General features: G+C 46.0%; 1 protein-coding gene across 2 annotated transcripts in view; it reads right to left on the bottom strand.

The window, feature by feature from the left end:
- Window positions 1–15,729, bottom strand: part of CLCN2 (chloride voltage-gated channel 2) — a 143,325-nt gene that overhangs the window by 18,454 nt on the left and 109,142 nt on the right. Inside the window, exons 17-20 of one of the 2 annotated variants that reach the window (XM_087965430.1) lie at window positions 5,225–5,409; window positions 2,972–3,086; window positions 416–492; window positions 167–226 (exon numbers count right to left, since the gene is read on the bottom strand). In XM_087965430.1, the coding sequence (XP_087821556.1) occupies window positions 167–226; window positions 416–492; window positions 2,972–3,086; window positions 5,225–5,409 (437 nt within the window). The remainder of the gene's footprint in view (window positions 1–166; window positions 227–415; window positions 493–2,971; window positions 3,087–5,224; window positions 5,410–15,729) is intronic. The other variant, XM_087965431.1, reaches the window with a different exon arrangement.

Raw genomic sequence — 15,729 nt, 5'->3', positions numbered from 1 at the left:
AAAAGTTAGGCATGTGTGAATCTTACAGAAGCCAAATTGTCTTGAATTGGGGAGTCAGGTTTCATAAATCCTGTAACCTTCAGCACAGTTTACGCCGATCTAATTTTTAGTTCCTGTGATTTTGGGAAGGAGAGGAACGGATACGGGGCGGCTGGCCCACACTTACCACCACCGAAATACGGACGCGTTTCGACTTGTGCTTTTCGGATGCCCCCGGATTCTCCTCCTTTTAATTTTTACCAAAACAAACGGGAGGGAGAGAGAACACAATTTCAGGAGGGAACCGGCGGCGGAGCGGGGACAAGTCTGCCATGTTAGGGAGCAAGCAGCGGCCTGGGAAGTGAAGATTTGGGGGGGGTTTCTGGCTCAAAGATGGAGAGAGGGAAGGGGGGGTGATTAAAAATGGGGAGCTCACCTCCACGGACTCTGCTGTTGAGGCGTTGGCGCAAAAAAGGTTCTTCAAGGTCATCCCTGCCGTCTCGCTTGTCCCAGCTGTCCAGAAAGAGAGAGAAAGAGAGAGAGAGAGAAAGAAAGGGAAAGAGGGAGAAAGGGAAAGAGAGAGAAAGGGAAAGAGAGAGAGAGAGAGAAAGGTAAAGAGAGAGAGAGAGAGAAGGGGAAAGAGAGAGAAAGAGAAAGAGAGAGCGAGAAAGGGAAAGAGAGAGAAAGAGAAAGGGAAAGAGAGAAAGAGAAAGGGAAAGAGAGAGAAAGAGAAAGGGAAAGAGAGAGAAAGAGAAAGGGAAAGAGAAAGAGAAGAAAGAGAGAGCGAGAGAAAGGGAAAGAGAAAGAGAGAGCGAGAGAAAGAGAGAGAAAGAGAAAGGGAAAGAGAGAGACAGAGAGAAAGGGAAAGAGAGAGAAAGAGAGAGTGAGAGAAAGGGAAAGAGATAGAAAGAGAGAGCAAGAGAAAGGGAGAGCAAGAGAAAGGGAAAGAGAGAGAGAGAAAGGGAAAGAGAGAGAAAGAGAAAGGGAAAGAGAGAGAAAGGGAAAGAGAGAGAAAGAGAAAGGGAAAGAGAGAGAAAGAGAAAGGGAAAGAGAGAGAGAGAAAGGGAAAGAGAGAGAGAAAGAAAAAGAGGGAAAGAAAAAGAGAGAAAGAGAAAAGAGAGAAAGGGAAAGAGAGAGAAAGAGAGAGGGAGAGAAAGGGAAAGAGATAGAAAGAGAGAGCAAGAGAAAGGGAGAGAAAGAGAAAGGGAAAGAGAGAGAGAGAAAGGGAAAGAGAGAGAAAGAGAAAGGGAAAGAGAGAGAGAGAAAGGGAAAGAGAGAGAAAGAGAAAGGGAAAGAGAGAGAGAGAAAGGGAAAGGGAAAGAGAGAAAGAGAAAGGGAAAGAGAGAAAGAGAAAGGGAAAGAGAGAGAAAGAGAGAGCGAGAGAAAGGGAAAGAGATAGAAAGAGAGAGCAAGAGAAAGGGAGAGAAAGAGAAAGGGAAAGAGAGAGAGAGAAAGGGAAAGAGAGAGAGAGAGAGAGAAAGAGAAAGGGAAAGAGAGAGAGAGAAAGAGAAAGGGAAAGAGAGAGAAAGAGAAAGGGAAAGAGAGAGAAAGAAAGGGAAAGAGAGAGAAAGAAAAAGAGGGAAAGAAAAAGAGAGAAAGAGAAAGAGAGAAAGGGAAAGAGAAAGAGAAAGAGAGAGGGAGAGGGAGGGAAAAGGAGAAAGAGAGACGTCATAATTATTCAGAGAATACCTGGGGACCCAAGTGCCATAGAGGTTATCCTCGACTTATGACCACAATTGAGCCCAATATTTTGGTCCCTATGTGAGACATTTCTTAAATGGGTTTTGCTCCATTTTACGACTTTCCTTGCCAGAGTTGTTCAATGAATCACTGAAGTTGTGAAGTGAGTAACCCAGCTGTTAAGTGAATCTGGCTGCCCCATTGACCTTGCTGGTCCGAAGGTTGCAAAAGTGGAGCACGTGACCCCGGGACACTGCAACCGTCATAAACCGTTCCCAGTTTCTTAGAGGTAGTCCTCAACTTAGGACCACAAACGAGCCTAACATTTATGTTGCAAAGCGAGACGTTTGTTAAGTGAGTTTGGCCCCATTTTGCGACCTTTCTTGCCAGAGTTGTTAAGTTCCTAAGCCAGTTGTTAAGTGAATCTGGCTTCCCCATTGATTTTGCTTGTCCGAAGGTCGCAAAAGGGGATCACATGACCCCGAGACACTGCAACCGTCATAAATATGAACCTGTTGCCAAGCATCTGAATTTTGACCATGGGGATGTTGCAATAGTCATAGGTGTGTGAAAAACGGTCAGAAGTCACTTTCTTAAGTGCCGTTGTGACTTCAAATGGTCACTAAAAGAACTGTTGTAAGCCGAGAGCTACCTGTGTTGTGCAGAGGACTAGCAACTTGAAGCCCACCTTTAGAGACAAATGCACCGAGGCAGTTTTGGAAGCAGAAAGTCACCCTCTAGGAGAAAAGCTTGGGTGGGGGGGTTGGACTAGATGACCTACAAGGTCCCTTCCAACTCTGATTATCTATTAAATCTGCTATCTGTTAAATCTGTTAAAACTGTGTAGCTTGCATTGCACCAATAAAGGGGATTATTTGTAGCTCAGGGTTGACACAAGAGTTTTCTTTGGTGCTCTCTGAGCTTGGTTGTTTTCTCGCAGACATTTTCAATACCTAACTAGGTAACGATATCAGTGGTGTGGTAAGGAGAGTTTACACTGAAATTTGGAGAACTTAAGGGGACCTAGAGCGGAGTGCTACAGTGGCCCAGAGGTGGAGCTCTTACCTCACAATCAGTGAGGCTGTGAGTTCAATCCTAGGTAAGAGGCAGATATTTCTCTCTCTGGGCACGCTGAGAATATAATCTGCTGAACAAAACTCCGCACTGGAGACAGGAAGAGCATCCGGCCGTTAAAACACTAAGCTAGCTCCATTCGGTTGCCCAGATTCCACTCCGCAAGGGATTATGGGGTCGTGTAAAGAAGAAGGTGAACGGGAATAGAACAAAAGAGCTTTTTTCCCCCCCCGGTTACCTGAATGATTGTCGGATAAAGTGCTGGGGACCCGTTTCAGAGCCGGCTTCAGGGGTTTACGGGGTTCGCTCTGTGGAGGGAGGGAGGAGGAGGAGGAGGATTCCTCTGGCACGATCTGATTGGAGAAGGAGAAAGAAGAAGGAGTTAGAAAGGGACACGACTTCAGCTCGGAGGCCTAATGGTTTGTGAGAAAGACTTTGGGGGACGAGGGGAAGAGAAGCTCCCCTGGAAACAATCAGATAAGAGACAGGGGAGCCCTCCGTGGCTTAACGGTCAGAGGAAGAAACTGAGGAAGCACCTGGCCTAATAGTTCAGCTGCTTAAAAAAGGAGATGGGAGATTTGTGTTTTCAGATTTTTAGCCAAATTTGTCAGAATATTCACGAACTGGCAAGAGGCATGGTTACGAGGTCAGACAATGCATAGGCAGAGCAACTAAGTCAGCCAACGACGACTGTTTGGAAACTGAAACTGGACGGGGGCGTGGCTCTGTATTAAGCTCTGAGCTCTGAAACTGCCTTCTAGTCTGCCACTCTGAATCAAAACTGAAAACTGTTCTCTCCTCTGCTTGTTGTTTTTTCCACGTTGGAAGAATCTGCTGTTGGTATTGTAAATTTACTTCATGTGCTATTTATTTTTTTTATATATATATATATAAAACAGGTAGTCCTAGACTTATATAATGAGCCGCTTAGCGACCATTCCGAGTTATGACGTACCTCCCTGGGGTGAAGGTTAGGGTATTTATGATCCGGATTCAAAGGTTCTAATGGCCTCTGAGGTCATTTGACCACATGTCGTGCACTTGGCAACCAGGCTGCATTTAAAGCCATGGACATGTGACTATGTTTTACTTATTTATTTCATTAATTGAATTATTTTAGTGTGTTTACACAGCCGCCTAATTGTGTGCAGCAGCTCTAGGTGGTTATGGGCAGTTACGATGGTTTTGCTGAAAACTGGCATTTGCTTCTGGGTGTTGGCAAAACCAGCCCGTAGCAAAACGTTAGCTCACTGAATGAGTGCCGTGTTTGTTTAATGACCGTCGCAAAGAAAGGTCATAAAATTGGGTCAGTCATGTGGGTGACCTGATTTACAACTGTCCGTCATTATGATGGTGACGGGGAGGCTTCATCACGGTCATAATTTGAGGACTGCCTTTAAAGTAGAATTAGCTCATCTAGTGGTATTTCCTGTCGGGTGTCAGGGCTCTAACCAATTCCCCTCATTCAAAGCAAAAGCCTCTAGCCGCATCTCAGAAAAAGTAAATTGGTTTATTAGAAATGGCCATGTTGGCGTGTGGCTGGTTGCAGGCGGTACTAAATCAAATCATACATTTCCCCCTTGACTCTGATCTTTCCCCCACCCCCTGGATGTGACTTCTCCAATGGGACACATCCGTCTCCAAGAGTCATCCATCATGCTCTCCAATAACCTGCTCCGACAACTTTGGGCTGCTGAGTTGATTATCTAGGCATTTCAAGAATGCCTTGTTTTTCCCCCACTCCCTTTTTCTGGCAGTTAAAAAGACCAAAGGAGTATCTTTTTAGCTGACATCGGGGTTACCCAGGAGGCCTGATAGTTACTCTCCACCCAGCAGGTGACTGTGTGTTTCTCTTTTTTCCAATGGTTTTGTAGGAGATAACCAGGCCGAGAGTGAGGGAGGGGTCAAACGCGTCACCAGTCATGAATCCCTGCGTGCCCACAAGAGATCTAAACCCAGCCCACCATGAAGGCCTCCATTTCCCTGGACTGCTAGTAGCTCAGATTTTTGGAGTGGTGCGGTGGCCCAGAGGTGGAGCTCTCGCCACGCAATCAGGAGGCTGTGAGTTCGATCCTAGGTAAGAGGCAGATATTTCTCTCTCTGGGCACAATGCTGCTGAACAAAACTCAGCCTTGGTGACAGGAAGGGCATCCGGCCATTAAACACTCTGCTTACTCCATTCAGTTGCCCAGACTACATCCCACAAGGGATTGTAGGGTTGTTAAAGGACGACGATGTTACTAGCTCAGACTTTTGTAGAGAGCTTAAGCTTGCAAATACTAATAATACTAATAATACTAATAATACTAATACTAATACTAATAATACTAATACTAATACTACTACTAATACTACTACTACTACTACTAATAATAATAATAATAATCTTTACACTCCTTTGAGCTGCCTGATTCTCCCAAATTTCCCTGGTGTTAGACAGGTTTTCAGTTCTTTACAAAATGAAAGGTGTTGGCAAAGTCACCGCGGTCACCTGAAAGCGCACTCCTGTGTCTGGCAGGTGGTGTGGCTCTTTGTTTTCCTGGCTCTTCTCGGCGTCCCGGTGCTCCAGCCGGGTTTTCTCCTGCATGAACTGCCGGCGGCGAACGTAACTCAGCTGGTCGTGGAGGAGGGAGCCAATCTGAGTGCGGTCAACGGATCCTAGCAGGATCATGGATTCTGCAGAGGGAAGCAAATGGGACCTAAAGATTAGGAGACACATTTGCCAGCACGGTAAGCTTACTTGCCTTTCAGCTTGATATTTCCAGTTTATCGCGCTTGGCAAATCAACCATTTCTGGTTCCACAGTGCAGGAGAACTTGAAAAAAGGGATAATTCTCTATCTTTCTGAAATAATCCAGAGGGGGTTGGAGTAGAAGACATCCATGGTCCCTTCCAAATGTATTACTCTGGTGCTATGCAAATGCAATGCAAATGCAACCAGTGACTCAGTTTCCAGGTAGCTAGCTTGAGCCACGAGATAAAGTCCCAGTTCTCTTAAGTTTCTGGCGAGCTACTTCTCCCAGCAACCTCTGGTGCTATGCAAATGCAAATGCAATGCAAATGCAATGCAAATGCAATGCAAATGCAACTAGTGACTCAATTCCCAGGTGACTAGCTTGATCCAATAGACGAAGTCCCAGTCCTCTTAAATTTGTGATGAGCTACTTCTCCCAGCCAAGAAATTAAAAGACCCTTGCTCCTGGGAGGAAAGCTATGGCAAATCTAGACAGCATACTAAAAAGCAGAGACATCACCCTGCCAACAAAAGTGCATCTAGTCAAGGCTATGGTTTTCCCAGTTGCAATGTATGGCTGTGAAAGTTGGACCACAAGGAAGGCTGAGCGCCAAAGAATGGAGGCCTTTAAACTCTGGTGCTGGAGAAGACTCCTGCGAGTCCCTTGGACTGCGAGGCGATCAAACCGGTCAGTCCTAGAGGAGATCAACCCTGACTGATCTTTACAAGGTCAGATCCTGAAGATGAAACTGAAATACTTTGGCCACTTAATGAGAAGGAAGGACTCCCTGGAGAAGAACCTAATGCTGGGAACGATTGAGGGCAATAGAAGAAGGGAAGAAGAAGAAGGGAAGAAGGCAGAGAATGAGGGGGCTGGATGGAGTCACTGAAGCAGTCGGCGTGAGCTTAAATGGACTCCAGAAGGTGGTAGAGGACAGGAAGGCCTGGAGGAACGTTGTCCATGGGGTTGCAATGGGTCAGACAAGACTTCGCAACTAACAAGAACAACTTATCCCAGCATCCTCTAGTGCTATGCAAATGCAATACAGATGCAACCAGTGACTTCTCAAGTGACTTAACTTGATCCCCTGGACAAAGTCCCGGTTCTCTTACATTTATAACAGTGATGGCTAACCTATGACACGCGTGTCACTCGTGACACGCCGAGGCACTTTGACTGACACGCCTGTTGGTGTGGGGAAAACCTGCACATTTAGAGGCTGCCTGTGCTCTGCTCCAATCCCTGCTCCCTGCTTGTTGCGTGGAGGCGTGGTGTCACCGCTGCCGCAAGATCTTTGCAGCAGAGAACCAGTTTTAACCGCCATAAACTGAGGTTTGTCAGTTTCATTACCTCAGGAACGCTACAGGAGGAAAGGAGATCCATGAGGTTCACAGCCCTGTAAGGTGGCCTTCCGATCCCCACATCCTGCACCTGTAGCCCTGAGACCAGGGAGACGAGTTTCACAGCCCTGTGTGATCACCCCAGCCCAGTCCATCATAAACCAAATTATTGATATTTCTTGAAGTGACACACGACCCGAGGAAGGCTACACTTTTTCCCGATTTTCGACACACCAAGCTGAAAAGGTTAGCCATCACTGATTTATAATGAGCTATTTCTCCCAGCAACCTCTGAACCTAGGTAAATGCAATGCAAATGCAAAAATGGTGACTCTGCAAATGGTGACTATCTTTACCCTGCTTGGGGTGTGTGCGTGTGTCAGGCACAGCTGCCTTTCAAATGTTGGCACACCGCACTTGCAACCGCCGTTACAATTTGTTTCAGTGTGCAGCTCTTTCCGTAACCCCCTGCTGTGCATGACATGTAACCCTGCTTGTTCCTCCGAAAGGCCAAACGGCTGTTACAAGGATTGTGGCAAAGTTGGATGGCACGCACAATGGCGCTGCGGAGAACTGGCCAGCTTCCTGTCCTTTTGATAGCAAATCTGAAGTCACCGGGCTTAAAGCTTATCTGTTATATTCAGAGATAATAACTGATTGTACAAAAAACGAGCCAGTGCTGTAATGGCTGCCCTCACTCTTTCCTCAAGACTTGTTAAAAGCGTTCTCAATTCCTAATTTCCAAACCAATGGCATTGTCTGCCTCGGAGCATGATCCAATTTCTCAAAATCTTTTTTTTTTTTAATGAAATAGTATCAAAGACCAGACACACAATTCAAGATGGGATCTGGCCAAACCAAGGTTCTCCAAAAAATCTGATGGAGACATGTGATTTATGTTACTTTCTGTGGTAGACCTTCATTTGTGGAATCAAAATGGCATGAAGCATTAGTAGCGCTTTATAAAACCTTGAGTAAGGCCACCACTCGGAATACTTGCACCCAGTTTTGGTCACTGCCACATTACAAAAAAGATGTCAGGACTTTGTGGGGGTGGGGGAGGGAAGTGCAGAGAAGAGCAACCAAGAGGATTAAGGGCCCGGGAGGCTAAAACACATGAAAAATAGTTGGAGCATTTGGGTTTGGCTCGTTTAGAGAAAAAAAAGGACTGGGGGGTAGGACGGACATGACAGCAATATTGCAGTATCTGTGGGGCAGACACAAAGAAGAGGGAGTCAAGCTATTCTCCAAAGCATCTGAAGGCAGGACAAGAAGGAATGGATGGAAACTAATCCAGGAGAGAAGCAAGCTGGAATTAAGGAGAATTGTCCTGACAGTGAAGACAATTAACCCGTGGAACAGCTTTGCCTTCAGAAGTTATAAGTGCTTCATATCTTTCAAGAATAGAATAGAATAGAACAGAACAGAACACAATAGAACAGAACAAAATAGAATAGAATAGAATAGAATAGAATAGAATAGAATAGAATAGAATAGAATAAGGAATGGAATGGAATGGAATGGAATAGAAAATAGAATAGAATTCTATTCTATTCTATTCTGTTCTATTCTATTCCATTCCATTCCATTCCCTATTCTATTCTATTCTATTCCATTCCATTCCATTCCATTCCCTATTCTATTCCATTCCATTCCATTCCCTATTCTATTCTATTCTATTCTATTCTATTCTATTCTATTCTATTATTCTATTCTATTCTATTCTATTCTATTCTATTCTATTCTATTCCATTCCATTCCATTCCCTATTCTATTCCATTCCATTCCCTATTCTATTCTATTCTATTCTATTCTATTCCATTCCATTCCATTCCATTCCATTCCCTATTCTATTCTATTCTATTCGATTCCATTCCATTCCATTCCCTATTCTATTCCATTCCATTCCATTCCCTATTCTATTCCATTCCATTCCGTATTCTATTCTATTCTATTCCATTCCATTCCCTATTCTATTCCATTCCGTATTCTATTCTATTCCATTCCATTCCATTCCATTCCATTCCATTCCCTATTCTATTCTATTCTATTCTATTCTATTCTATTCTATTCTATTCTATTCCATTCCATTCCATTCCATTCCATTCCATTCCATTCCATTCCCTATTCTATTCCTATTCCTATTCTGTTCTGTTCTGTTTTGTTCTGTTCCGTTCCGTTCCGTTCCGTTCCATTCCATTCCATTCCTATTCTTTGAAATGATGAATCATTGTCCTTTTTCTCCAGTTGAAGAATGCCTGTGTGCTGCTGAAGCTCTTTGAATGTTTCATCAAAGATTGTATTTGTTGCAAATGTATCTCAGGGTGTTTCCAGGCAGGAGAACACACACGCCACAAGCACTGCAGATCACAAGTGCAGACTTTTGACTGTTTATCTCCACTTCTTAGATACCACCAGCAAAATCAGCATTTATTTCTCTTTGATCTTTCTTTTTTTTTAGACTTCTGCAGTAGTCAAGATCAAAGTGTTCACTCAGGTGGAAAACTGATTAGGACTCTCCAGCAAGATCCCTTTACCTCTCCCACTGGCTTGCTCAGGGAGATCTGGGGAGAATCTTAAAAAACAAACAAACTCTAGAAGTTATTAAAAAACATCTGCTCCGTAGAGTTGTTCAATAGAGATTGCAGCTTCCTAAAGTAAGTGGGAAAATAAATTTACGGAGGCAACACATGAAATTCCCTACATTTTATAGTCCTGCAGCCCTGGGAACTAAAAACAAGAGTCTTGACCATGCATAAAGAAGATGGACATTTTTAACCAAGGACGGAAGGAAGGAAGGAGGGAGAAAGGAAAGGAGAAAGGGGGAGGGGGAGGAGAAAGAAGAAAAAGAAAGGAGAAAAATGAGGAAGGGAGGGAGGGAGGGTGGGAGGGTTAGGAAGGAAGGGGAAAATGAGATTAATGAAGAAGGAAGGAAGGGAGAAAAGAAGGGAGGAGGAAGAGAAAGAAGGAGGGAGGGAAGAAAGGATGAAGGGGGAAGAAAGGAAGGAGGGAGGGAGGAAGAGAAGGAAATGGATAATGAGGAAATAAGGGAAGGAGGGAGGTGGGGGAGAAAGGCGAGGAGGGAGTGGAAGGAAGGAAAAAGGAGATAAATGAAGAAGGAAGAAAGGGAGGGAGAAAAGAAGGAGGGAGGGAGGAACAAAAGGAAATAGATAAATGAGGAAATAAGGAAGCGAGGGAGGAAGGGAGGGAGAAAGGGGAGGGGGAGAGAGAGGAAGGAAAGTAGGAAGGAAGGAAGAAAAAGAAAGGAGATAAATGAGGAAGGGAGGGAGGGTGGCAGGCAGGGGAAGGAAGGAAGGAAGGAGATAAATGAAGGAGAAAGGAAGGGAGGAGAGAGAAGGGAGGAGGGAGGAAGGATGAGAAGGAAATAGATAAATGAGGAAAGAAGGAAGGAAGGAAAGAAAGGGGGAGGGAGATAAATAAGGAAGGAAAGGAAATAAATGAGGAAGGGAGGGAGGGAGGAGGGAGGAAGAGAAGAGATAAATGAGGAAAAAAGGAAGGAAGGAGAGAAAGAAAGAAAGGAGCAGGAGAGAGGGAAGAGGAAAGGAAGGAAGAGGGAAGAAAGAAAGAAAGAAAGAAAGAAAGAAAGAAAGAAAGAAAGAAAGAAAGAAAGAAAGAAAGAAAGAAAGAAAGAAAGAAAGAAAGAAAGAAAGAAAGAAAGAAAGAACTGTATTTGAGGTCAGGCACACCATGGGTTATTGGAGACTTTATAGCAGTGTTTCTCAACCTCAACAACACCTTTAAGCTGTGAGGACTTCAACTCCCAGAATTCCCCAGCCGGGATTACTGTGTATAGAATTCAGTCCTCTCAGCTTCTCTGATCCAGCACCCTTCCAGATGGTGGAACACACATTGGATGTTTTCCATGCAGAATTTGCTGCTCCGGAGATCTCACTTTTCTTACTGCCTTTGCTTTTAAAAATTTTAAAAAATATATATTGTAGCCACCCTGGGGAGAGAAGCTAAGGGCGCCTTCCTTCCCCTTTCCGCTCTTCCTGTGCGATGCAGACTAAGCAAAACATGGCAAAACTACTAATTTGGATGACTAATACAGCACAGGACTGCAATTGTTGGGTTTTTTGGTCTTGTTGGGTTTTTTTTGTAAGAGAGGAGCAGGTGCAGTTCGAAACCCAGCTGAAAGAACTTCTGTTATGCCAGTGCAGGAAGTAAAAGCATGATGGGAAGAACAGGGGAAGTGAATAAAAACATTCAAACTGAGGTCTACAACCTGGATCAGGCCAAGAGCTTAGGGAAGCCAGCATTCTGAGTCCCCCCCAGGGGCCTATCGGTTGCACCTCAACAGGAAACAATCCTTTTCTATGGTAGCTCTCTACAAGCCCTTGCTCAAAATACTTAGGTAGTCCTCAACTTACACCAGCTCATCCAGTGAGCATTCAAAGTTACAATGGCACTGGGGAAAAAAGGGACTTAAGCAGGGTTGGGATGCTACAGGTTCTCACCTCTTCTCTAGAGCCGGTTGTTAACTTTCTAAGCAGTTCAGAGAACCGGTTGTTGGAAAAAAAATCTCCTTTTGTTTTTCTCTACCCTTCTTACATTCTTGGCAGTATGCCCAGACTTACTGTCTCAGAAGGAGGTTTTTTTTTCTTGGCTGGTACTTTCTTAAAGGGGAAGGGTTGTTTTAAGATTTTTACACTGCCCTTGGGAGGAAATACTCCCCTGTTGGAGTTAGCACTTTGAAGAAATAATTGAATAATGAAGCAGAGCTGCCAGAAAGAAGCTTTTAATGACAAGGAACCAAGATGAGTGACATTCAGCAAGGCTTCTTGGCTAGCGAGAAAGATTGACATTCAAACGTGAGTTTACATACCCTTTTTGAGTTTTGGTCTAAAACTGGTGACCATTCAAAGTTACAACGGCACTGAAAAAAGTGACTTATGACCATTTTTCACACTTACGACCGTTACAGCATCTCCACTGTCATGAGAGCCCCAGGCGAGGAGAAACGCCCCTTGATGTGAGCGATGTCGAGTTGACCACGTCCACCCAGTCACATGACCAGCAAGCCACACCCACCAACTAAGCCACGCCTACAGAACTAGTTGTTAAAAAAATTGAATCCCACCCTGCACTTAAGCAAGGGTGGGATCCGACCGGTGTAACTACCAGTTCGGCAATTTTACATTTTGCGCTGCGCGCACGTGTATATCATCATCATCTAGCTGCCTGAACAGCAGAGCAGTGCTGCGCACCTCGCAGCTGTGTCGCGCAGAGCAGCTGCGGTTGAAAACGCAGGTGGGCCAAAACAGCAGCAAACATAGAACCGGTTCTACGAGGGCTATCCACAAAATAGATTACGTTTTCGTCTGTAGCAAGAAGGGGCGGAGCTAGCGTGGCCATCTTTGGTCTGTGCGTCTGCTGCTCAGTCTGCATCTAGTCGTGCTAGTGGAAGGTTTGTATTGTTGCCCGTTATTTCACAGCAAACGTTTGAAATGTGTGCTGCAATTGAAAATCCCGCGAGTTGTGAGGTGCGATCAGTGATAAGGTTTCTGTTGGCAAAAAACCATAAACCGATTGAAATTTTTCGGCAACTGTGTGAAGTGTACGGGGACAACATCATCACTGAAGGTGGAGTGCGCCAATGGTGCATTAAGTTTAAAAATGGCCGAACTACGGCACTCGAGAAGTCCTGAATCCTTTCAAGTGGGAGATTTTTCCTCATCCGCCCTACAGCCCCGATCTTGCACCAAGCGACTACCACTTGTTTCCGAGGATGAAGACCTGACTTGGAACACAGCGCTTTGATGACGACGCGGAACTGCGGGCGGGCGTGACTGACTGGCTCACATCTCAGGCGTCTGAATTTTATGACAATGGAATTACAAAGCTTGTTCACCGCTATGATAAGTGCCTCAATTTGTTCGGTGAATATGTTGAAAAGTAGTATTTAAGTGTCACTTTCAAGTGTATATAATAAAAAAAAAATTCTACACTTTGTTTTTTTTCTATCGCAAAACGTAATCTATTTTGTGGATAGCCCTCATATGTATACTCTCTGTTTGCTGCTTTTTCAGAGGAACCGGTTCTACAGAAGTGGACAGAACTGGCAGAATCCTACCCCTGGACTTAAGCTTTTTCACACTGAGGACCATGGCAGCATTCCGGTGGTCAGATGATCAAAATTTGGACGCTTGGCAACCGGCACGTATTTATGGCGGTTGCAGGCAGGGGTGGGCTTCAAAATTTTTAGCAAAGGGTTCTCTGCCCAGTTGCTGGGTGGGCGTGGCCTAGTCAGCCTCCTGCACCACAGTGGGGGGGAGGGCAAACCCCTCCCCAGACTCCAGAGGCTTTACTTCAGGAGGGTGAAAACAGCCTCCCGGAGCTCTGGAGCAGAGGTGGGTATTCAGCAGGTTCTGGCCAGTTCTGGAGAACCGGTAGCAGAAATTTTGAGTAGTTCGGAGAACTGGCAAATCCCACCTCTGACTGGAGATTTTGCAGTATCCTTCCCCTGCCATGCCCACCAAGCCACGCCCACAGAACCGGTAGTAAAAAAAATTGAATCCCACCTGGAGGCTATCTAGAAGCCGGAAATGGGCTCATTTCTGGTCATCCCAAATTTCTGGTAGGCCCATTTTTTTACCCTCCCTGAGCCTCCGCACGTGCCCTGCACCTACTTGCATCTAAAACAGGCCATGTGGGGCAGTGGCAGGATTCAAAAATTTTTTACTACGGTTCTGTGGGCGTGGCTTGGTGGGCGTGGCAGGGGAAAGATACTGTAAAATCTCCAGTCAAAGGTGGTATTTTCTGGTTCTCTGAACTACTCAAAATTTCCACTACTGGTTCTCCAGAACTGGTCAGAATCTGCTGAATGCCACCACTGCTCCCCAACCCACTAACCTGCTTTCCAGCTCCGTTCTCCTGTGCAGGGCAACCAAAGAAGACCCAGCCGATCAACTGGGACTCAGGAGGCACAGAATAGATGGAGTTCGCAGGGCCAGTCAGAGGTGGGATTTGCTGGTTCTCCCAACTACTCAAAATTTCCACTACTGGTTCTTGCTTTGCTGGCTGAGGAAGTCTGGGAGTTGAAGTCCACAAGTCTTAAAAGTTGCCAAGGTTGGAGACCCCTTGTTCTAGACCAGGGGTCTCAAACACAATTTACCTGGGGGCCGCTGGAGGCAGAGTCTGGGTGAGGTTGGGCCGCATAATATTATACTTTATATTATACTTTATATTTATATTATACAGTAATATTATACTTTCATATCACGGTGGGGGCTGCAGGATATCGTCCTGCGGGCTGCAATTGGCCCGCGGGCCGCGAGAATGAGACCTCTGTTCTAGACTGTCTTTGTTGCCATGAAGTCTTTCTGGCTATATAACAGGGGTGGGATTCAAATTTATTTACTACCAGTTCTGTGGGCGTGCCTTGGTGGGTGTGGCAGGGGAAGGATACTGTAAAATCTCCAGTCAGAGGTGCTTTGCCGGTTCTCCGGACCACTCAAAATTTCCACTACCGGTTCTCCAAAACTGGTCAGAACCTGCTGAATACCCACCTCTGCTATATAATATATAACCCCCCCCCCCCACAAATCGAGCTTCATCTTAGAAGAATTCCAAAAATATCACATTGGCAATTATGATTTGAACAGATCGTTTCCCCTCTCTAATTTTGCATCCGATTCAGCGACAAGGTGCAGCCTTTTGATGTTATAATTTGGGCTCAGTGATGTCAGTAGCTGCTCGATTGACTCACCAGTCGATAAAGGCATTTAGGGAAAATAGCAATTGCATCAGCAACTTTGGAAGAGACATTGGGACAAGCTGGGAGAATCTATATTTGTCACCGTGGAAAACGTACTCGGCTGTAACACGGGCGCTGATGTTTAGGCGCCGATGCTTCAGGAGATGCAACACCAGAAGCCGTAAAAAAAAGAAAAAGAAAACCAGGTGTGCTTATGCGATGTTTCTCAACCTTGATAAGAAGTGTGGATCGATTCCCAGACTCAAACTTTTTAACAATCGGTTCTGTGGGCGTGGCTAGGTGGGTGTGGCTAGGTGGGCATGGCCATTTGACTGGGTGGGCGTGGCTCTCTTTTTTGTGGCAACCGCCCCACCCATTTTTGGGGCCTTCTGGGCCTCAGGGAAGCCTCCTGGGGGGCGTTTTTGCTCTCAGGAAGCTTCCCTAGGGCCCAGGAAGGCAAAAAAATGGAGCGCGGGGGACCTCAGGGAAGCCTCCTGGGCGAAGCAGTAAGACAGCGAGTGGAATCCCAGCACAGCTGATCCTAGGAACAGCTGATTGTCAGGAAGGGGGGGGAAAAAACAAGAAATACCTTAAGCAGTGACTGGGCAGGGGAGAACGCAGTCAGCGATGTCGGGCATGCGCGCTAAGGACTGACTGGGCTGGGCAAAAAGGGGGCGGGTGGAGAGGGGCGGGACCAGCCAGGGGCGCGATTTGCCAGTTCTCCGAACTGTGCAGAATCATAAGAACCGTTTCTATAGAACTGGTCCGAACCGTTAGAATCCCACCCCTGGGGAAGGGGATGGTTTTGCACCTATGTCTGTGTCACTTGCGCAAATGGAGCTTCGTGTGCACGCCCACCGCTTTGTTGTGGCCTGTCAGCCGCCCGCCCGTCCAGGAGCTGGCAGAGATGAGGAAGCAGCGTGGGAGTCAGGGTCAGCGTCAAGGCACCCTGAGAGCTCCGAGGGGGAAGAGGGAATGGAGTTGGCACAGAGAGACAGAGAGAGAGAAGAGAGAGAGAGACGGAGACAGAGGCGGAGCCTGGGCTGTCCGCCAGCCCTCAGATGGAGAGTCAACAGCCCCCAGGTCCAGAGGTGGCTGATGAGGAAGAGGAGGAACAACGGGGTCCAGTGCCTGACGTGTGGATACACAGAAGTCAGAGGAGAGGAGAGCAGTGGAAATCCGTGGGCTGATCCTTGGGATGGAA

The sequence above is a fragment of the Notechis scutatus genome, chromosome 4 (genome assembly GCF_049901735.1).
Source record: "Notechis scutatus isolate UNSWTSFEM ecotype Mainland chromosome 4, rNotScu1.2, whole genome shotgun sequence".
In the NCBI taxonomy this organism is placed as follows: Eukaryota; Metazoa; Chordata; class Lepidosauria; order Squamata; family Elapidae; genus Notechis; species Notechis scutatus.
The sequence above is the reverse complement of the archived record's forward strand: the minus strand, read 5'-3'. Positions and strand labels throughout refer to the sequence as shown.